At 36.2% G+C, this 24718-nt stretch overlaps 1 protein-coding gene across 8 annotated transcripts in view; it reads left to right on the top strand.

Moving 5' to 3' along the window:
• The window catches only part of BAIAP2 (BAR/IMD domain containing adaptor protein 2), a 166966-nt gene that overhangs the window by 17459 nt on the left and 124789 nt on the right, over positions 1 to 24718 (top strand). For all 8 annotated transcript variants that reach the window (XR_008916446.1, XR_008916447.1, XR_008916445.1 and 5 more), the window contains exon 2: positions 19056 to 19131. Coding sequence is in view for 5 of the 8 variants with exons in the window: in XM_056817364.1 (XP_056673342.1) it covers positions 19056 to 19131 (76 nt within the window). In the remaining 3 variants the exon portion in view is untranslated. The remainder of the gene's footprint in view (positions 1 to 19055; positions 19132 to 24718) is intronic.

Raw genomic sequence — 24718 nt, 5'->3', positions numbered from 1 at the left:
CTTTTTTTTTGTTTGTTTTATTCAAAAATTTTCCCAGTTACATGTAATAACAATTTTCAACATAAGTTTTCCAAAATTATAAGATCCAAATTGTTTCTCTCCTGCCCCTTGGAGTTGGTAAGCAATTTGATCTGGGTTATACCTGTGTTACCATGCAAAACATACTTTCACATTACTCATATGAAACCAAAATTCTGTGGGATTTTCTTGGCAAAGATACTGGAGTGGTTTGCCATTTCCTTCTCCATTTTCTTTGGCAGATTTGTCCTGGACCACATAGCTATTAAGTGTCTGAGGCCAGATTTGAAGTCTTTCTGACTTCAGGCCTGACACTCTGTCCACTGTACCATCTAGCTGCCTTTTACCCTGAGTAGATCACTTTAACCTCTGTCTGCTTCAGTTTCCTCTGGAGAGGTGGATTATATCATGATGTTATTTCCTTAGAGTCACCACCTGACTTTAGTTAGACAAATAAAATTTTGGAGTCTTACTAACATCTGACTTAAAAGTGCTAACTTCCATGAAAATCCTGTTCTGATGCAGGACTCTGGTGAGGGGGTGATTGACATCTTGAAGCTCAGAAGAGTGCAAGTGAGCAATGGCCTTAAGTACAACAAGCCTGAGGCCAGACATTATAGGTTTGTCTTGCTAGTTAACCTGAAGTAGAAAAGTGGCTCATTGCCAGAGGACCATTTTTTCCTCCTATAGCAAGTGCTGGGGACCATCCACTAAGGTGTGAAAGGACTACTAGGCCACCTTACCTGCACCCATGAAGTCATGAACCTTAGAAATATTTAACATCTTAACCCATGAATTATTGGACAAATGGGTGTACCTAAGTAGAAGGAAGGCAAGGGACAGCTAGATGGCTTAGAGTTCGGGGCCTAGAGTCAGGAATACTTGAGTTCAAATCTGGCCTCAGACACTTACTAGCTATGTAGTCCAGGGCAAGTCACTTAAACTCTGTCTTAATCCACTAGAAAAGGAAATGGCAAACCATTCCAGTATCTTTGCCAAGAAAAGCCCATGAATAGTATTGGTGTTATGGTCCACAAGGTCATGAAGAATTGAACACAATTGAACAACCAAACAAACATAGTGGAAGGCCAACTTGGTTTGGGCACATGTATTTTTCTTGTCTCAGCTTATGAGAACTTCTCTTTCTAGTACAAGATTCCTTTTTATACAGAGTGTGTTTTTTTCTCGTTTTCACTGGTTAATTTAAAGCTTTGTTAATAACTAACAACCAAAAAAAAAGTCTTGAAAGACCACTGAAAACCAGATTTAGGAGGCTCAACTGGGTTGAGGTAGGAGGGTAGGTATCCAGGGGATGCTAAAGCCTTTCTTCTGTTTAAATTTTAATCTTGTATTTATGCTTAACTCCTCCACTTTCATTCTTAGTTCTTATTTACAAGAATTCCTAAGCTACCTTAAGCTCCTCCACCCTTTGACTATTAGCATCCTACTGAATTGGTCAATTCTTTGCCCCATAATAGGCCATGTGTAGAAGTAGAATAGAGTAGAATGGTGGAAAGGGGGATGGATTTGGAGTTAGGAACTGGGTTTAAATTCTGTCTCTGGTACTTGCCCATTTGGACGTCCTTGACAAAGCAATTTATTTCTCTAGGCTTCAGTTGCCCAAGTTATTTACATGGGTATCAAATACAATATGCCTATTGGGCCAATAATCCAGGACTTCACAAGTACTTTTCTGTTACTGCAGTGACATTGCTATTGATTTCTACTAGTATTGAGCCAACTCCTTGCTTTCTCTCCTTTCCTGCAGAAGCCCTGGCTAGTTTTTTTTGCCAGGTAAACATTGACCAGTGTCGTGGAAAGATTGGAGGAACCTGGGTGTCCAATTGCAGAAGTTTGCAGTGTCCTGGTGACTCCAACAATGGGTGCTACTGTATAACAGGTTGTTTGGGAGGGTTGGGCTTGGGAGGAGACTATTGGAGAAACCATTTTTACCAACTGATGAGTTTTGCAGATTAGCCCACTGGATTTCAGTGGTTGGGAGTTGTGGCTTTCTACAGTACAAATTTCCTTTAAATTTGCAGCATGTGATGGTGGGTGTGACAAAGGACATTTTTTTCCATCAGTGTGAGCTCATTTCTCCTGGATTACATGTATAATGTGGAACAGTTAAGGGAAGTGTATTAGGTGACTAGGGAACAGCACTAAGGTTAACCTTGCCCCAAAAATTGCAGGAGTGGTTTCTTGGGGGATTAGGGGAGTAGGGGAAGGAGACCTGCCATGCCTCTTCCTCTCTAATCTCTTCCTTGTATCCCCCTCTCCCCATTCCCTTTCCTGAAACCCCACCATTGCTTCTTCTTCCCTATTCATGTTTCCCATCCCTTATCACCAGAAACTTCACTTCTTTCCCCTAGCTCTCAACTCTCATATCAGGCAGGATTTGGCCCCCTCATCTCAGGAACCTTAAAAGGGAGGCTCATAGCAGAAGCCCTAAAACCTTTCTTTGAAGGTTCATCATTGGGGAGGGGGGGATGATGATGAGTGTAGAGAGAGAGGAAACGTCTCCAGCATTTCACATATTTTACATGCAGTTAGGGTAAATCCCCCCTTTTTAAGAAACCTAAGCTTTTTCTATAAAGGGGTGTGTATGTGTGTCTCTCTGTGGGGGTGAGGCAGTAAAGGAACACCAGGGGTGGGCATTTCCTTCTGCCAGCAAAGAAACTTCACTTTTTTGTTAGCCGCCTGCTGCTGCCAGGAAAACCATTGGAGAAAGGCCATTAGTGAGAACTACAGTTGGAGTATAAACAGAATTCCTGAACTGGCAAACATCGGAATTCAGTCTGTGATTACAGGAGGGGAGGACCAAGGGAAAGGGGGAGTGGATTGGAGTTGAGGGGGAGGGATGTGGTGGACTATGTAGCCATCTTTTTTTTTTTTTAAATTCAGTAAAATGGTCCCATTTATTCAGAATGGTCCCATTCTTCAAAGCAGCTGGGCTGGGAACACCCAGGACTGAAATACTTCAGGCAGAAAAGATTTCTGGAGTGTTCGGCCAGCCTCCCATGAGGTGACAGATGTTTAATCAATTTATTAGACATTAGTATGTGGTGCCTGGTTAGTCGGGGGTGAGGAGAGGGGGATGGTTCCCTGTCCTTCTCCTTTCCCCTTTGTTTATATTTCTCTCAAGAATATGAAGTAGTGGGGCTTGACCACTTTGTGTGGGGCTAAAAGACTCATGTTCCTGTATCTCCAAGTGGATTAAATGAGTACTTTTTCATCTATTAAGATATGGTACCTTCCTTAGTTCTTAGATAGGAAAACGATGGTAGAATAGTTCATTGTTGCACAAATTAAAGCAATTGGTCTATCAGGAGGAAAAGCAGGGGGGGATAGATATAAAACTTTTAAAAAAAGAAAGCTGCTGACATTGATAAAGTGAAGGAGCTACACCAGGTGACCTTGAAGGTCCCTTCTGGTTTTGATAGTCTGTGGTTCTATGATTCTGATCCCCTCTTAGAGATGAAGGCATTTGAGGTAGAGAAGCAATGGACTTAGCAGTAAGACTTGAAGGAAAGAGAACTTGGGATTTGAATAGTCCCATCTTGAGCCTCATATTCCTTCTATGTAAAAATGAGAATTTTAATAATTATTCTGCCTATCCCATAGGGTCATTGAGAGGAAAAGTCCTTTAAAAAAAGAGTGCTATAGTACTGGGTCAATGTGAGCTGTCATTATTAGCAACAGTAATATTATCACAGTAATATTATTGTAAACAGGATAGGAACTGTTTCTATTTTGTTGATACTGCTAACTACCAATTATATAGCACTTTAACATCTTAAAAGTTTTTGTTGTTCAGTTGTGTCTTTTCTTTGTGACCCCATGAGCTATATAGCATGCCAAACCCCTTTGTCCTCTACTGTCTTTTGAAGCTTATGTTTGTTGTTTCCATGACTCTATCTATCTATCTATCTATCTATCTATCTATCTATCTATCTATCTATCTATCTCATCCTCTGCCATCCCTTTCTTCTTTTGACTTCAATCTTTCCCAACAGCAAGACCTTTTCCAATGAACCCCGTGTTCTCATTATGTGGCCCAAAGCATCAGCTTTAGTATTTGACCTTCCAGTGAGTAGTTGAATTGTTTTCTTTAAATATTGGCTGATTTCTTCTTGTTGTTGTCCAAGGGATTCTTTTCCAGCGCCCCAATTTGAAAGTGTTGATTCTTGGGCACTCAAAAGTATGTGAACTCATTTAAGCCTAACAACAATCCTGTGAAGTAGATAATTTTTAGCTAATAATAATAATAATGCTAGTTAGGATTTATGTAGCCCTTACTATCTAACAACAAGCATTGTGCTACTATACATATATAATATATATGTAATCCTTACAACAACCCTAGGAGGTTGGGATATTATTATCCTCATTTTTAAGATAAGGAAACTAAGGCAAACAGAGGTCAAAATCCAATGTCTCAATAAGTATCTGAAACTGAATTTTATTCAAGTCTTCTTGACTCCAGGCCTACTATGCTAAGCACTGCCTAGATGAAGAGATACAGACTCAGAAAAATGAAATAATCTGTTCATGGTCCCATAAGCTATATACTAAGTAGCAGAGATAGAATTTGAATCAGGCCTGCTTGATTCCAAGGCTGGTACTCCATCCATTGCTCTAGTACCTAAAGTACAGTGTTATAATTATAAATACTATTAAAAAAAACCCTTACCTTCCATCTTAGAATCAATACTGTCTATTGCTTCCAAGGCAGAATGTCTAGGCAATAGGAGTTAAGTGATTTGCCCAGAGAAATTTGGAACTATGCCCAAAGGGCTATAAAACAGTGCATACCCTTTGATTCCATAATACCACTATTAAATCTGTATCCCAAAGAGATAAAAAAAAAAGAACCTACTTTTACAAAAATATTTATAGCTGCTTTTTTTTTGTGGTGGTAAAGAATTGAAAATGAGGGGATATCCATTAGTTGGGAAATAACTGAACAAATTGTGGTACATGATGGTACTATTGTGCTATAAGGAGTGATGAACAGGATTTCAGAAAGAGCTGGAAAGACCTACATGAACTGATGCAGAGTGACATAAGCAGAACCAGGAGAACATTGTACATAACAACAGCAGTATTGTGAAATGATCAATAGTGATAGACTTGGCTATTATCAGCAATACAATGATCCAGGACAATTTTGAGAGACTTATGATAAAGAATCCTCAAGAGAAAGAACTGTTGGAGTCCAGGATGCAGATCAAAACATGATTTTTTCACTTTAGTTTATTTGGGATTTTTTTTGAGGTTTTTGTTTTATGTGATTATTCTTTTACAAAAGTGGACAATATGGGAATATTTTGCATGATAATACATGTATAAACCAGATTGAGTGGCTTGCCAGCTTTGGGAGAGGGAAGGGAAGAGGAGGCAATTTGGATTCTATAACTGGAAAACTTATGTGGAAATTTATTACATGTAGTTGGTAAAATGAAATATCTTTGTAATTAAAATAAATAAATAGAAAATAAAAGTGACTTGCCCAGGGTCACACAGCTAGGAAGTATCATTCCAGATTTGAAACTAGGACCTCCCATTTCTAGGTCTGGCTCCCAATCCACTGAGCCACCCAGCTGCCTCCTCCTCCCCCCATAAATACTATTGAGAAAATAAATTGTACAATAGAGGCATCTTGATAGGTTTCTAATCTTTATCCAAATCTTCATTTGCATAGTACTGTAGGATATTACATAGAAGAGCTTTAACAGTCCCCAAGGGTTGCTTACATTCCCAAATTGCCAGTATAAATGTGAATATCCAGAGGGTAACATAGAATTGGAAAACAAACATGAGTGTAACTTCTGTAGAATAGGTATTCTTTATGGATTCGTATGAACTACATGATCCTGGAAGCCCTCCATTGGGATTCAGACTCCCACAAGAGCATAATGCTTCACTGTGTCCTGGTTTTGAATTTCTTTGCATATGCTCTGATGAAGTCCAAATGATTCTTTTTCAGTTTCCTCCCCTTCCCTTTTCTAGTTGTTGTGTCTTTTTTCCCATATGCCCTTTGGTAATGACATGATAAAAAGAGGAAAACTAAAGCAGTCCTTTCTTTCGAGTTCTTCTCATGCCTTGACTAAGTATAATAGAGTTTTGGTGTACATTGTTACTCTAAGGCTTCTTCCAATAGATTCACAAGAGAAAAAGGATCAGTAATCACTACTGATTGCCATATGAGTTTTTACTTCCCTGATTTTCTTTCTGAGACTGGGAGACAGCTACTGCCAACAGCAAACTTGCCATCAGGAAATGGATACTCTCTTGAGAACTCTTGTTTTTCTCTTTTCCCCTCATTTTTAATTGACATTCCCTTGTCCCATTTAGTTCATTCAACTAATGCAATCCGAGGTGAAAGGGATATAAAGAAAAATGGGGGAAACAAACAAACTTGCTCTCACAGAACTTACATTCTTCTGTGGGTTGCAAACAAGGATCTATACATGTGGTTATTTGAGTAGTCCTTAACAACAACTAGGGATATTAACAAAGATTTCCTGTGCTACGTGAACATCCTTGAAGTATTCTAGAGAGTGCATTTCGGGCATTAGGGACAGCCTATCCAAAGGTTTAGAAAGTTGAGAGTTGGAGGACCACATTTGGGAAATAGGCAACAGGCCAGTTGATCAGGAACATGAGTGAGTGAAGGGAATAGTTAGTATTAAGCCCAGCTAAATTGGAATTTTTCAAGAGGAGCTGTACTAGAAACTTGGATTAAAACAAAAGAGAAAAGCCTAGAAGTGACAAGTTTACAGAACATTTCTATTGCTAAGGAAATTACAGTCTAGCCTCAGATTAGCTTGCCTGGCACAGTTTATTGTATACCTAACCTCGTATTTCTTTTCATAGGATTAGAGGATTTAGAATAGGAAGGAAGCCTGTTCCAGTTTTTTCTAATTTTATGGATGAGGAGATGGATATAATATATCTTCTGGCACCCAATTCAGCTACCCTGCTTGTGGAATCCTGGGGAAGAGTGGCCTCTGGCTACACTGACCTCAGTCACCTGCTTTACCTTTGGGGAGGTCTTAGTCTCATTTCTAACTCATTGCACAATGTCTGGCACATAGTAGGTAATTAATGAGTTCTACTGCCTGAATGGTTCCCTTGAAGCATATTCACTAGTTAGTAAGCCTAATTTTATACTTAGTGATAATATTATTAGCTAGCATTTATGTAGCACTTACTATATATCAGGGATAGTGCCAAGTGCTTTATCTTATTTGATAACACTTACTTGGAGTTTCACTTTTTCTACTTATGATTCTAATATAATAATAGCAACTCACACACATATTCACATGTGATAAGTTTTCTTAAACAGTGTAGGGTAGATAAAGTAATTATTGTTTGTTCCCATTTAACCAAACTGAGGCTCAGCTAAGAGATTTGTTCACCATTATACAGCTATTAAGAACTGAAATTCAAGCCTATGTCTCCTAACTCTGAGTCTGGTATCTTCCTACTAGGATCATGGCCATGCCTCTTTGGTGGTTTCATGGCCCTAGTTGGGTTCCAGTACCCCAGAACCCTCTTCCAAAAATTACCAATAGATTGAATTTTCTCTTCCTGTTTCTGAACTCATGCTAACTACTTCATGATTGTCTTCCTTCTACTTTGTAATTTCTATTAGTTTCTATTTTATGGTTTGGAAGATGACTTTAGGAGTTCTTAACCATTTTCATGTGTTACAGAGCCCTTTGGGAGCCTTGTTAGGCCTATGAACCCCCTCTCAGAATAATGTTTCTAAATGCCAAAAATAATGTATTTGATAACAAAGGAAACCAAAAGTTAGTGAAACTCAAGATGGATTTTTTTTCCATCCAAGTTTATAGACCTTCAGTTAAGAATTCCTATTCAGTTTATTATAGAACTTAGATGACTAACATATCTTACTCTTGGTTTATTTTTTTTTATCCTTAAATATCCTGTATTTAAAAATATTAACTAAAATGAATATTTCCAAGTATAGGGTTAGAAGAGGAGAGGGTTGTTAATGAAACTGGAAATCTCAATTATGTATGGCTTGCTTTTCTTTTTAAATATGAAAATATATGTTATTTTCAAAACGGTCTCTCTTGTCTGTGGTTCTTTTTGTCTTTCCTTCTGAGCACTTCAAAAACTTCAGTGACTTCAAATTTCTTTCTTGCTTGGAAGAGACAACCCTATCCCAAACTCTTCTTTTCCTTCTCACCTCTACCCTCAAATTAAAGAAAAGGAAAGGTGAAACTTTTGTCATAAATATCTAGTCAAGAAAAACAAATTCTCACAGTGTTATGTCTGAAAATCTATGTTTTATCTGCAGCTTGAGTCCATTACCTCTTTGACAGGAGAGCATGTTTTATAGTAGGCCATCTGGATTCATGGTTGGTATAACATTGATCAGAGTTCTTATGACTTTAAAGTTGTTTGCCTTTGTAATACTGTTGTCATATAAATTGTTCTCCTGGTTCTGTTCACTTCACTTTGCATCAGTTCATATGTCTTCTTAGGTTTCTCCAAAAACCTTCCCATTTGTCATTTCTTAAGGTAAAATAATATTTCATACCTACACCATGATTTGTTCTTTCCCTCACAGAGAACTGTTGAAAATGTGTTTGCAAATGTGGGTCCTTTTCCTATTTCTTTGTTCTCTTTGGAGTATAGTGGTGTTACTTGATCAAAGGCAGAGCTCTAAATTGCTTCCCACAATGGTTAACCCATTCCATACCTTGATCAAAAAGTGCATTAATGTTCCTGATTTGCCAAGATCTCTTCAATAGTTGTCATTTTCTTTTTTTGTTATCTTTGCTTATCTGATGGATTTGAGGTAGAACCTCTTTAAGTTTTAATTTGTACTTCTCTTTTTATTACTGATTTGCAGTTATTTTTCTAAGATGTGGATGCCTTAGAATTTTTTCTTTGAAAACTGCATCTTCATATCATTTGGCTACTTATTTATTGGGGAATAGCTCTTGATCTTATAAATTTGAACTACTTCCTTAGATATTTTGGATATGAAACCTTTATCATAGAAGCTTTCTGCAATAATTTTTTCCCAGTAAGCTATTTCTCTTCTAATTTTAACTGTATTAGTGATTTGTGTAATTCATAATCTTATGTCAAAATTGTTCCTTTTATCTTCCCCAATTCTCTCTATACCTTCTTTGGTCATGAACTCTTTCCCCTTTCAGAGTTGTGAAAGGAATATTTTTCTTGCTCCTCTAATGTGTTTATGATGTAACCATTTGTGTCTTGATCAATATATCCATTTGGAGCATATATTGAGAGATGTTGCTCAGTACCTGGCTTCTTAAAGACTTTCTGGTTTCTCCCACCAGTTGTTGAATAGTGAATCTTTACTCCAAGAGTTGAGATCTTTGAATTGATCAAATACCATAGGCCACTATGTTCATTTGCTTTTGTACATTGTGTACCTAATCTGTTATATTGATCAACCTTTGCCTTTTTTAACAGCATCAATTAGTTTTAATGTTTTCTGCTTTATAGTATATTTTGAGATTTGGTACTGATAGGTTCTCCTTCCTGCCTGTCTTTTTCCTCATTATTTTTCTTGAGATTCTTGATCTATTTTCTCTCCAGATAAATTTTTTTTCTAGCTCCATAAAGTAATCTTTTGGAAACTTGTTACCATAGTAAAGTAATTTAGGCAATATTATCATTTTTGGCATATTGGCATGGCTTACACTTGAGTAGTTAATATCCCTCAATTTATTTAGATTTATCCTAATTTGTATAAAGAATGTTTTGTAGTTGTATCTGTAGAGTTACTATGTATAAGTCTTGATAGATAGAATCATAAATATTTTATACATTATAGTTATTTTTAATGTAAGTTATGTCTTTTCCTGCTAGGTTTTATTGGTAATATAAAAAATGCTGATGATTCATGTGTATTTATTTTATTTTTTAGTTTTTTTAGCTGACTCTTGATTCTTTAGATAAAACATCATATCATCTGCAAAAGTGATAGTTTTGTTTCCTCTTTTCCTGTGTTCATTTCCTTGATTTATTTTTTTTTGTATTGCTATGAACAGCATTTCTAGAACTATATAAAATAATATTAGTGATAAGTGACATTCTTGCTTTACCTTTAATCTTAGTGGAAAGCTTATTAACCTTTTTTCCATTACATTTTGGGTCCCTTGATTTTGTCTCTTGATTGTAGGTAGCTGTTACTTACCATAGTAAGGAAAGGTCCATCTATTCTTACACTTTCGTGTGTGTGTGTGTGTGTGTGTGTGTGTGTGTGTGTGTGTGTGTGTGTGTGTGTTAAATGACAGAAAGGGTATTGGATCTATCAAAAGCCTTTTTAGGATTTATCGATATAATTACGTGCTTTTTTAATAGTAATATTATTATTATGTTTATGGATTTCTTTATATCTGACTAACCCTGCATTCCCTGTATAAATCAACCTGGTCATAGTATATCATATTTCATTTAATATTTTTGCATCACTTTTGATAGTTGCTTTATAGTTGTTTTTTTCCTTTGCTTTGATTCTCCCTCATTTAGGTATCAAAATCATATTTATATCATAAAAAGAGTTTGGGAGAATTTCTTGTTGCTATTTTGCAAACAGTTTGTGTAATATTTGAATTAATTGTTATTTGAATATTTTCTAGAATTCATTTACCAATGTATTTGGGTCTTTTTTTCCCCCTTTGGAAATTCATATATTTTTTGTTCAATTTCTTTTTTTGATATTGAGTTATTTAAGTGATCTGTTTCTCATTCTGTTAATCTAGTTATCTACATTTTCAGAAATATTCACCATTTCATCCAAGTTATCACTTTTATTAGCATATAAGTGGGCAGAATGGTTTCTGAGGTTTTTATTTCATCGTCAATAATAGTGAATCCGCCTTTTAAATTTTTAATAAAATAATTTGATTTTCTTCTCTTTTAGAACTTAGAATAGTTAATTATTAACTTTTTAAAAATTGAGTTCCTGGTTTTATTTATTAATTTATAAAGTTGAGTTAGGGTTTGCTTTTGGTTTTGCCAATCACTTCTTTGATTTTCAGGATTTCTGTTTTGGTATTTAGTTGGAATTTTTTTATTTGTTTCTTTTCTAGTTTTTTAGTTCTATCCATTGTTGTATTCTTTTATCTTTGTATTGGATATGTTTATAGAGATAATTTTTCCCTAAGGACTACTTTAACTGTATCCCAAACATTTCGGCATGGTGTCTGTTATAATTCTCTTTGGTTAAATTTTCTATTATTCCTATGATTTGTTCTTTGACTCACCTTTTCTAGAATCTGATACCTACATTTTTATAGATAAGAAAATGCTATTAAATAACTTAAAGTAGTAACAGATTTTTCCCATTAGTACTAGGAAAGGGCATTTCTGTAATATATCTGCATGATAGAGTAGGAATGTCACTTTTTAAAATGTTATATATATATATATAATCTTTAAGATTAGATCCTTTTCTCCCTAAGGTCCCTTTATTGAATATAATTTTCATTGCATTGTGGTCAGCCAAGTATATGTCTGATATTTCCATGTGTGTGTGTGCATGCACACTTCTCATATAGCTGTTTTTATATTTGTTTAAAAGGTTTTTAATACTTCAGAATTTGGTCAGTTTTTGTTAAAGGTGCCAAACCCAGCTGAGATAAATATATGCTCCTCTCTCTTCTTCAGTAATCACATATCATTCTCTTAAAGTTCTATTTAGGTCCTTTACTTTCTTGTTTACCATTTTTGTTAAATTTGTCTAGGCCTCAAAGGGGTATATTGATGTTGATTATACTTTTAATGTTACTTTCTTCTTGCAGTTCAATTAACTTTTTCCGTATGTTTTGAGATTCTTTGCCATTTGGTGTATATATATATATTAAATATTGATATTGGTTCATTGTTTATGGTGCCTTTATGCATAATATAGTTTTCCTACTTATTCCATTTTATCCTGTCTCTTCACTATTGCTTCATCTGAAATCATTTTGCTGTCCTTGCTTTTTGTAGTTTATGCCTTACTCTCCTTCATGTATTTTTATGGTCCATTCTAACAGGATTGCTTGATATTTCCCAATTTCATCTACTCTTACAATGAAATCTTTGTATATTTCTAGTTGTTGAAATCCTTGTCTTTTTTCAAGGTATAGCTCAGCTAATGTCTTCTCAGATTTCCCCAGATAGAAGCGATCTCTGTTTGACTCTCTCAGCCTATGTTTGACCTACATACTTTGCTTGTATTATTACTACTGTATAGGGTGTTCTGGAGGGGCATGCACTTCTGGTGTGAGGGCTTGCCAAAGCCTTTTCTCATGCACCTTTGGTGCCTACTTTTCGCCCAATTCTCACCTATGGCTCCTAGAAGCTATGGTATGCATAGCAGCCACTGTGGTAAACTAAATCACCAGATGGGCAAAACCAAGGTGAGGATAACCAGTAAGTTTCAAGCCTATCACTGAGTTAGGGGTATGTCTACCCATGCATGTGAAGACTTCTGGTGGAATGGGCAGATGAGAATGATTTGTTCCACAGCCATGAAGACAGCTGAAGCAGAGCTTAGAAATTGGTCAGATATCAAAGATGCTGAGGTCATCCACTGCATGATGGGTCATTACCAGTTATCCTGACTTTTGTCTTGCCATTGGATTTCCTTGACTCTGGAATAGAGTGAATCTGACTACTTTGTGTAACCTCCTCACAAATCCAGTTCACGTACAAGTCAAGGTATCACCCCATGATGTCATTGGTGTTCTTCAAAAATGAAAGATAACCACATCACCACCATCTCCACCTACTACTAATACTTGATTGGATGAGTTTTCCCCCACCATAAAGTTCCTTGAGAATAGAAACTATCTTTTTCATCTCTATATTTCTAGTGGCTGGCATAGTACAGTAATCATAGTAAGCATTATTGCTGGTTGACTTACATACAGTGAATGGATCACACTTTTCCCAGCTCAGATTTTCAGTACTACCTACTCTTCCTCTCCCACTTTTCTCTTTATGACTCATCTGGCAGGTACCTTTTCAAGGCATTTTCTGGAATCCAACCCTACATTTTTATAGTTAAGAAAATATTATTATTAGAAAAACTAAAGTAGTAATAGATCATTTCTATCATTAGTAGAGAAGGGCATTTCTGTCATATATCCATATGATAAATAGGATTAAGAAATGTATATTACCATTGAGGCCAATCTATTCAAATATCTGTTCTTCAGGAGCTTGATAATTAAAAAGAAAGAACTCTGATAATGGGTTATTAGTGAGGGATCAGTAACTTGTTTGAAGATATTATGGGGTTGATTTTTTACTTGGATATCCTATGCTGGACAAGCCAACTGGCCTATCCAGGTTTTTTAGAATTTCAACATTAGAAGGAATCTTTAACAATATCTCAGATAAGTAAACCTGTGGTCCTAGTTTCTTCAGCACTATTATCTAAAGAACTGAGGTAACTGACCTGAGATAGTGATCTCATCCCTAAAAATCTCAAGTAGAACATATACTCCTAGAATGGGTTTATGAGTTGAGACTGTGAATTGGTTAAAGCATTATGCCAAGAAAATGACTAAAATATCTTTGCCTTGTTCCAAAGATCTGACTCTGTCTATGTCTGTGTTTGTATGTATGTATACACCCAAATAGTTATAGAAGCATTTTTTTTTGTAATAGCAAATATCTGGAAACAAAGTAACTACCTGTTAATTGGAGAATGGGTAAATAAATATGCTCTGAGAATGTAATATTAATGTGCTGGAAGATCAGGGAAGAGCATGGGAAGAAATTTTATGGAACTGATTCAAAGTAAAGTGAACAGAACCAGGAAACAATATCTTTGATGGCTATAACAATGGAAACAGAAATAACAACAACAAAATTGAATACTATCCAATTATAGTGACTAAGCTTGACCATGGAGAAGAGATGAGTAAATTACATCTATAGATTCCCGTCATTGAAGCTATGCTGGACTATGGATGTGGAACTTTGTATGTACTATCAGACTCAGTGGATAAGTTTCTTAGTTTTGCTGAACTGCTTCTCACCTCTCTTCTTTAAAAAAAATTCTTTATTATAAAAAAGACTTTGCAGGAGGAATTTTTGGAAATGAAAGTAACAAAAAGAAAAAATATCAATTAAAATAAAAAATTAGTGTCTATGTTTTATTTGAAATTAAACAAAAACAAACCACAAACAGTATTAGGGGTCCCTGTGCTACTAGATTTTTAGGGAGAACATTGAGCTGAGTGAAGTAGAGTAGGGGAGAGACCATGCCTGATGATTAGTATATAATAACCGTTTTCTTATTAAGCACTGCTCTTGCTTTGTTCTAGAGTCAGAGAATATAATATGTACTTTTGGACTTTGTGTTTAGTCCTTTAGCTTTTTAGTTTGAGCTGTAATGTTGGAGATGATAGAAACTTCTGTGTCGGAATGGAAACCTGGGGATGTAATCTAATAGGGTCCAGAATGACTGCACTTGGACTCAGGCTCCATTGACCTTCACCATGGTGGAGAGCTGCCAGAAACTCCTCCATCTTTTGCCTCATTTCAAGAGCTTGGGACCATTTTCACATGACATTATGTTCACCTCTCTTCAAAGGTCAGCTCTTGAACTTGTCTTGCTTTTAAGATGCCATAGTTACTGAGAGATTGAGTGACGAAGAAAAGAGTTGGATGGCCCATTCATAGCCAGGAGCCTAACTAAGTATTAAACAAAAGGTCTATTCTTTGGACCTGGGGGGTGGGGATAGATAGATTGTTCTTTTCTTCTGGAAAGAAATACTGCTTTTTCCACTAATGAAGAAGGAATCTCCAGTATCCAGAAAACTGGACTATGTAGTGTTAGTATATCTCTCCTCTTCCATTTCCTCCCCACCCCCTTTTGTATGTTGGGAGACCCAAAGCTTTTGAGACAAAGTGTTACTTATGTGGCAGTGATGATGGTTTCCTGGCTGACTGGTCCCTCCACCCAGGAGTATGTTTCCCAGGAGACTTTTACCCAGGTGACAGTGACATTGGCATGCATTTGAACCCTCCCTTCTGTCCCCACCCACTCACACCTGCATTCTTCCTGGATAATCTCTGCCAATGAATCTAAGGAAGTGAAACCTCACTGCTGTTTCCATAGCGTTACCACACACTGGGCACTGCCAGCTGTTAGTGTCAGGGTAATCCACTGTGATTTACCACAGAAGGCTTTGGGTGTGTTTCCCATCCAACAGTCATAGCTTATTAAAGTTTGAAAAGAGAGATCCTTGGTTAGTCCTCTTCCTCTTTCCTGCACGGGGTTCCTTCCATTGTCTAAAAGCCCCAGAAATAGGCCAAGGTTATCCTAATGCTCAACTATGACATGCCTTAATCTATCTTTTACTCCTGTATGTAAGTGGCTGGTCATAGGAGGGTTATCTGGGAATTCTTAAGAGGATAGGGTCCTTGAGCTTTTTTTTTTAATTTAACCCGTACCTAATTCAAAACTTTATACATACACATATTAGGAGTAAAATACATACTCTTTTGAATTGTCCTGAATGAAGGAGATTTTTCAAGCAAACAGTATATTCCTATTTGTCTGGAAATTGATGTCTCAAAATGATTTGGTATTGTTTGTATTTATATGTTTTATTCCCCTCCTGCCCGAGCATGTAAACTCCTGCTTTCAGGCATTTTTGTCTCTGTATTTCCAGTGTCTAATATGTTACCTTGTATAAAGTAGGCAATAAATACTGTATCACTAATATAATTTTACCTTTAATAACTTTAGAATGGAGTAGAAATGCAGAAGAAAAACACATGATTGATCACATGGTTCGATGGGGATCTGATTAGGGGTGTTGACTTTAAATGATCACTCTATTTCAAATAGTAATAATATGGAAATAGGTTTTGAACAATGATAAGTATAAAACCCAGTGAAAGTGCTTGTTGGCTATGGGAGAGGGGTGGGGGGACGGGAGGGAAAGAACATGAATTATGTAACCAATAAAAATACTTTAAATTAATTAAATTTTCAAAAACTCCTGCTCATACGGTTAAAAAAAAATAACATCAGAGTGGCAACAAGCCATGGAAATTGAGGGGAAGTCCATTAGTTGGGGAATGACTAGACAAGTAGTAACATATGATTGTGATGGAATACTACTGTGCCATAAGAAATGATGAGCAGGCTAATTTTGTTTTTTAAAACATGGAAAAACCTACATGAAATTCTGAAGAGTGGAATGAGAAGAACCAAGAGAACATTATACACAGCTACAGAATTAATGGGTTGAAGAATAAATTGTGAATATTTAACTCCAGAGAAAGAAATGATAAACAAAAACATGAAAGACATAGTTTACATAAACTTTTTTTTTTTGGTCAAATGATAACTCCTGCATTGTCAGGAAGAGAGAGAAACTTGCAAAACTTTCTGGAGTCAGCACAAACTTACAAAAAATTCGAAAGTTTATTTATAAAAAATTTAAGCCGATATGTTTCTATTTAAACTTTAACATGACCACTATCTTGTGTTATATGTTATTAGAGTTGATTTTTGTAAAAACTTTCATCAGCTGCTGCACAGTGACTGAAAGGATTGCAGGTTCTAGGTTCTCTGAATCCATACCTTTTGTCACTTTTTGTGGCATAGTTGATATTCCATTGCATTCATATGCTATAATACATCCACCTTATTTTATTCATGAGCAACCTGGGAACAAGTGACTTGACTAAAGACACAAAGGGTAAATAAATATTGTCAGGATTTGACTCCAGGTCCTTTGATTCCAATTTTGTTTTATGCTCTTTCTTTTTAACCCTTACCTTCGATCTTAGTATCGAAGACAGAAGAACTGCAAGGGCTAGGCTATCAGGGTTAAATGACTTGCCTAGGGTTACACAGCTAGATGTATCTGAGGCCACATTTGAATGTAGTCCTTCTGATTCCAGGCATATTCTCTAACTATTATGCCACCTGCCCCTTTATGCTCTTTCTGTTGTATTATGCTGGATGCTTCAAGTGGTTTGGTTGTTTCATAACCCAGCCTCAAGGCTACCCTAAGAATTGGTCTTGTGTTGCAGGACTATTTCTGTTACTGGAATTTTTACTGCAGCCTAAAGAAGGATGGGTTAATGGAGCGAGGACCAAAGAAATAGCTCTCTGGAGCCATCGCCCTTCTAAACACCTCTTCAGCATCTTTAAATACCCTTCTTTAGTCTGCTGAACCAATATGCCAGATTAGTGGGTAACAATGAATATAATGGGAATAGAAACAAGTGGGAAGACTGGGTATATGCTTGACCTTGCTACTGAAATTGCTAGCATAGCTCCAACCCACTAGGATCACTCCATACTAAGCAGTATGTCCCCCTGGCACAGAACCCTCATTCCTGAATTATTATAAAATCCTGCAAGTTGAGCCCTCTGCTTCAAAATTTCTCCAACACCAGGCTATCTTCCACTGAGATAAGAAAGTGATTTTTCCTAAAATCTGCCTCTGACTAAATCACCTCCCATACCCCCCCCCCCCACTTCAGTAAACTCTAATGCCTCCCTCTTTCCTCTAGGTCCAAATATAAAGTCCTCTGGCTTCTTTCTTCCCTGCCAGTCTTTTTTTTTTCTTTTTAAAACAGTTTACGTACTTCTAGATACACTGAACTACTTGCTAGTTCTTGCATACAACATTCCATCATCTTACTTTGTGCCTCTTCACTTGTCTTGAACACTATCCCTTGTCACCTCCATTTCCAGGCTTCCTTTGAGACTCAGCTCACTTTTCCACACTGCCAGCACCTTTCTCTTTAAAATTGCCTTTCATAAACAGTGAATAAGTCTTGTAAATATATAGTTATTTGCCTGTTATTTCTTCCAGTAGAATGTGAGCTCTTTGAGGGCTAGGACATATCCTCAGTGTTTATCACAGTGCCTGGCTCACTGTAAGCACTTAAATGCTTGTTGACTGCCTGCCTGCCTGTGTGAGGGACTAACCACAGTGGAATGCCTGGGTTTTCAATATACGGACAGTTCTCTCTTTACATAAGTGGACAGGTCAATTACATAATACTAATTTGCCCAAGGCCTTGGGGAAGGGAGGAAGGACGCCCCATGCCTGTGAAGGGATGGGCCCAACACACAGTTTAAGGACAGTGGGGTCCAGGGACAAAGAAGCAGTTGGATATTTGGGTTTGGTGGGCGAGAGGGAGCACAGTATTATAAAGCAAAATTAATAGATGTCTTTCATTATTCTTTATGTAAAGCCAAATTTACATAAAGTAAAAACTATGTCTGGAAATTACTTGCTATGGCTTTCAAATCTGAAGAATTAGGATAGTCATTTTCTCCCCTTTTACCTTCTGTTTTCTTAAGACAGTTAAGGTACAGATAATAAACCATCTATAGACCTAATTTTCATTGGAGACTTGGAATTTTTTGGTTGTTTGGGTTCACCATTTCCCTCCAACATACCTGTCTGGTTTGATGTTAGCTGGTGTTGGAGTTGTTTGGGGGCTGATAAAAAATGGCTATTAAAATTTCCTCTAATTCCTTAATATGGAAATACAGGCATTTGAATTTTGGTCCTTCATGATTCTAAACTAGTTGGGATGGTCACAGCTTGGGAATACATATCCAATCAAAATTGATGTCTGTTTAAATATCACTTGAGTCCCAAAATCTGAAATTTACACATTTTTATAGAACCAAAATGAAAGAGGTCATTTAGCTCAACTCCCATTTTAAAGATAGGAAAATAGAGTTCAGTCTTGAGCATTACTCTATATTTGAGAAATATCTGCCTAGCACATTTATATGGTGGGAAATCTGCCTAAACACTCAGGGCTCGATGAGATCTTTGAAGATCCTTTCCAAGTTCATTCATACTGTGTCGATATGATGTTAATGATGCTGTAAGAATAAGCTTGACGCCAAGGTGTCCATATCCTTTATGGTTTGTCACCCCCACCCCCACCCCCCCAATCTTGAAGCCTCAAGTAGTCATCTCCACCTGGGACATTAATGTTTTGCTTTCTTTTTCTCTGTCTCTTTCCAGACAATTATGGAACAGTTCAACCCTAGCCTCAGGAACTTCATTTCCATGGGGAAGAACTATGAAAAAGCCCTGGCAGGTATGTCTGACTTTCCTATCCCTCCGTTATGAAGGGCTAGGAGTGGAGCTTTTGATGTTTCAACGCAGCTCTTGGTTGTCAGCAGGTAGATTTCAATGTATCCCAGCTTCATTTTTGGCCGTCAAAGAATATCCTTTATGCCTCAGACAAAATGCTACAAAAAAGATATTTTAATAGAACTAGAGGTGTCATATTTCCATGTTTTTGTGAGCATTGAAACCTTCCACAAAATCTTTCACCTGAAAAGAATGTTGATCTTAATGCTGTTGTCCCCTGCAATTCTAGAGAAATATAATAATGCAGCATTTCTTTCCAAAATTGAAAACTTAAAGCCATATTAAATTTAAAAAAGAGATATGTTTTTTTTGTTTGTTTACCAAGGATATATATATATATATATATATATATATATATATATATATGAAGATAGAGGATAAGGATCTCATTCAAGAATCCTGGAAATATGGAATTTAGAGTTAGAAGGGATCTTGTTAATTAAGATTCCTCCCTACTCTCATTTTGGAGAAGAGAGAACAGGACCCTGCAGAGGAGAACCTATTTGATCAAGTCAGTTAGTGGCTTGGAGGAAGCCTTCAGGCTTGGGATTTATAGATGCTAGATAATTTGCTCTGTCACTGTTCATTTCCACTCATTGATGTAAATTCTATGGGAATTCATGTTGTAGAATAATTCTGTACTAATGGAAGATGCTGGATGTCATGACCCATGAGCCTCTGTGAGGCTTGAGGAAAATAAATTATCTGGAATCTCTATCAGCATTCTTCCAGACTAGGAATTTGGAGAAGGGATGGTACATTCTAATATTGTGAGAAAAAAAGAGTTGTAAATTCAATCATAGTTTTTAATTAATGAATAGATATCATTAGGAAATGGGACCTAGACCTAACTACCCAAGAGTGCAGGGGTAGGGAATAGAGCCAGACCACAGCACAAAGACCCATTTGAAGAAGTGAGGCTGAAAACATGAATATAAAGAAAACTCCTAATGCAATGAAAAATAATACATTTTCAAGAATTCAAAAGAAAACCCCAAAGGAAGGAGCTAAAAAAAAAGAATGGATTGCCTACAAGAGTTCTTAAATGTGATTCAAAGAAGTGAAGGATAAGCTGAAACAATAGATAAGAATGAAATTGGAGGGGGCAGCTGGGTGGCTCAGTAGATTGAGAACCAGGCCCAGAGAAGGAAAGTCCTGGGTTCAAATGTGGCCTCAGACACTCCCTAGCTTTGTGACCCTGGGCAAGTCACTTGACCCCCATTGCCTAGCTCTTACCACTCTTCTGCCTTGGAACCAACACCTAGTATTGATTCCAAGGTAAGGCAAAGGTTTAAAAAAAAATGAAATTAGATCTTTAGAAAGAGAGTAGATTGTTTAGAACAGAAGGTGAAAGCAGGTACACTGAAAAATAGAATGGAGCAAATAGAACTCAATTATTTAGTGAGATAAAAGGAAATGTTAGAATAAATAAAAAGGATCGAAAAAATAGAAAAATGTATTAGGTATGTACAAACAAATAATTGACTTGGAAAACAAGAAAAGGAGAGAATCTTTGGAGTCCCTGAAAATTTTAAGAATCTCTGGAGTCACTGAAAAACCATGACCAAACAGAAAACTTGGTTATTATATTTCAAGAAATTATAAAAGAAAAATGTCCAGAGCTCTTGGAATAAGACTAGAAAGAATATATGAATCAAAATCCCAAATTGAGCACTCAGAAATGCTAGCCAAAATCTAGAACTTCTAGGCCAAAGAAAAAAATGTTATAACCAGGAATAAAATGATCAAGTACCAACAAATCACAGTTAAGAATATACAAGATTATGCAACAATCAGGATGAAGAAATGGTAAGCTTGGAATTAGATATACCAAAAGGCAAAAGAAAAAGGCATACAACCAAGAACAACAACTTGCAAAAACTGAAGAGAAAAAATTGTATTTCTAATAGTATAAACAACTTGAGCCAGCTGGGTGGCTCAGCAGATTGAGAGCTGTGGCCCACTGACAGGAGGTCCTGAGTTAAAATCTGGCCTTAGACATTTCCTAGCAACATGACCCTGGGCAATTCACTTAACCACCATTGCCTAGTTTTTACTGTTCTTCTGACTTAGAGCCAATACACAGTATTGATTCTAGAACAGAAGGTAAGGGTTTAAAAAAAATAGTATAGATGACTGTTAGGCTTTTCTGTTGAGAATCTTCTGGATAGAATCTTTGACATACAAACAAGAGGTGAATGAAGACTAGAAAAATAAATACAATTAAGTAATTAGAAATAGTTAAATATGATCAAGTGCTTGCCTCCTAAAAGGCAGAGAAGAAACCATTATCCCTTCAGAATCCCACCTACTACAAGTACCAAGGAAAAGCAACTGTGAAAGTATTAGGTGTGATTTTGTTCCTTTTGTTACATATTTTTTTCTTGTTTTAAGGGAGTAAAGAAACAGGAGAAAAAAAGGAATACGCCATGGAAGAACTGAAGAAGAAGAGGGAGAAGTTTACTACTACACATAATTCAGAAGAATATATAAACATGGAAGATAGGAGTCAGGGATATTGACATCATGAATCTTTTCAAAGAAAAATTGAATACCATATTCCACACTCCAAAGCATTTGAAACTGAAAAATAAATCAAGTCTGAAACTGAAAAATAAAAAGTCAACTGGAGAGTAAGGAGAAGGAAATGAGGAATTTAAAGATGGTAGTAAAGTTGAGACATAAAGAGTCACAAGAAATACAAACTTCAAATATAGAAGTCAGATAAAGATAAAGACTAAAAAGAGACCTTAGCGATCTCAGCCAAGGATTGGGGAGAAAGAGGAAGAACAAAGGAATACAATCAGATCACTCCAAATATAGATCATTGATGCTTATCTCTTTCTCCTCATTTCTTCACTTTTTTCTTTGTAAAGAAAGGGGTGAGACCAAAGAGAAGACACATTATTTAGAGAGGATATGGCAAAATGAAAGACAACCATTAATTTAAAATATGGATAGTATGAGCTTTTCCATAGAATGGAGAAGGGTAGCAGAATGGATTAGAATGCAGAATCTAATACTGTTTGTAAGGAACTGATTTGAAACATTTGTTTATACTTTTTTTTTTTAAAAGCCCTTACCTTCTATCTTAGAATCAATACTGCATATTGGTTCCAAAGCCAAAGAGCAGAAAGGGCTAGGCAATGGGGGTAAAGACTTGCCCAGGATCACGCACCTAGGAAGTGTCTGAGGCTAGATTTGCACCCAGCACCTCTCCTCTCTGGGCCTGGCTCTCTATCCACTGAGCTACCTAGTCACTCTTCTATTCATGCATAATTAAAGGTGAAGGACTGAGGTATAATCTATTGTACTTTAGGAGAATCCAAAGGAGTAGGGATGATAATCCTGATCTTGAACAAGGCAACAGATCCTTTTAGACCATTGAGGTCATCCCACTCATTATAGATGAGGAAACTGAAGTTCTTAAGTTTTAGTAACCTGACCAGGATCACACAGTTAATAAGTATCTGGATATATTTGAAACCAGGCCTTCCTAACTCTTTATGCCCAGTTAAATAAGGAAATTACATTGTGCTTAATGACACCATACATAATGAAGCAATTTATATTTGATTTATATTTATTGATTTATCTTTGCAATAAGGATACAGCAGCACTTAACTTTAGTTTTGGTAGATGTGGTCCCTGTTGCTTCATTGTGGAAATGAATCTGGTCATCAGAATATGGTGATTTCCATGGTAGAATATGGTGATTTACATGGTCTTAGGCACACACCAATATGTGTCTGAGTGGTTTAGATTTCTTATACTACTATGTGACCAGAACGCTAAGCTGAAATCAGTCATGTCCAATGACATCTTTGTTTCTTTTAAGAGAAAGCTAATCCCTCTCATAGGAGAGAAGGTAGAAGAGTCTGGGTCTAGCTCATGTTGTGAGTGAGGGGAAAGACACAGAATCAAGGAAATACTTGTAAATGCTAGACTTATCATAGTCCTATATAACATTTTAGAAAAATAGTAGAACTCAAATGATTACTGAATTAAAACAAAAATATTGAATGAATATTTTAATTTTTTCATATCTCTTTTATATGATTCTTTTACTCTGATATGCTAGATATGCTAGAATATAAAGAACTTATTATGTAATGATGAAAAACCATCCTTTCCTAACCATATGGCACAATAAGAATTTTAATCAATAAGATTAATTAGAAGAAAAGTTTCAGGCTTAAATGAAGACTAAATAAAATAATCCTATAGAGTAAGTTAAAAAAATACTTTAATCAAAGAAAATGTCATAAATGAGGCAACCTATCAGTGCTTTTGGGATGCAGCCAAAACAGTCTTTTGTAACAAATTTACATTGCTAAACTCATCAACCACAGAGAAAAAAATAGATCAATAAATGAGACATGGTGTTTTCTAAAACCAGACCAAACCACTCCCACAACTAGAAAATAATATTTTTTAAAACCACAAATAAATACAAAATTTGAAAATCAAAGAGACAATTCATGATAAAACCTCTATTTAGTTGGAAAATAAAACTTAAAAGCTGGTTTTGGGGAAAGACTCATAAAATAGACAAGCCTAACCAATTTGATCTTCTCCAAAGACAGGAAAATCAAATTACCAAAATGGAAATGACAAAATATGAAGAAAAAAATAAGAGAAATCATTAGAAACAATAAACCAAGAAAACTGTAATTATTTCTGATTATCCTTATGTTTGGTGAATTTTTTCTTCTGGGCAATATTGGTTACATATTTTACTTCCAATTGTTCTTTCTTTTCTGATTCCTTCAGTTCTTTCCTTTGGGCAATGAAAAGATTGAACCATATGATCTCTGAGGTTCCAACATGGACTTTTTATGAATTTCATGTCTATCACTTCATTGGTATCTTCAAACAATATAGACTAGAAATCTCTCCAATTAAAAGTATGAATCTTGTGCCCAAAACTAAAATGATGTTTTTGACATCTCAAATAAATGAATTTTGAATTATTTTGTATTATGGCTTATCCATTTCAGCATTCCCTTTCATGAAGGAGTTAATCAGGAACATTCATACTGAGAATGATAGAACTGGAGGGACCTTAACCTTTTTGTTTAATGTACCAAAGCTACATTTTTCAGCTCCTGTTAAAAAAAAAAATGTCCCTTGCAAGGTTAGCATACCATCCATAATGGTATTACCCTGAGTGAATAACTCTTTTCGCCAAAGTGGCTTATTTGGTCACAGCCACTGGGACTGACCAAGTTAGCCAGATTCCAAATAAAGTGTCCTGACAAGAGGATGTCACTTGGAATGGTACAAAAGTATGTTGAGTTTTGCCCCATTACTACAGCTTAAATCACTAGTGTTCTCTCTTTTTAAGAACACTTGTACTCCCAAAGATTAAGGATTTTAAGCAGATATATAGCTTTTGAGGGGGGCAGTCCTCAGTCCCTTCCTCTCTTTCCCTTTTGAATGCTTACTCCATTGAACATTTTCTTTCCTCTTTTCTTTTCCTTTCCCCCTATCTGTTGGCTATTTACCTATTGGTTATAGACATGTTCAAG

Source organism: Monodelphis domestica, chromosome 2 (assembly GCF_027887165.1).
Source record: "Monodelphis domestica isolate mMonDom1 chromosome 2, mMonDom1.pri, whole genome shotgun sequence".
Classification (NCBI taxonomy): domain Eukaryota; kingdom Metazoa; phylum Chordata; class Mammalia; order Didelphimorphia; family Didelphidae; genus Monodelphis; species Monodelphis domestica.
Note: the sequence above shows the minus strand (reverse complement) of the source record. Positions and strands in the feature narration are given on the sequence as shown.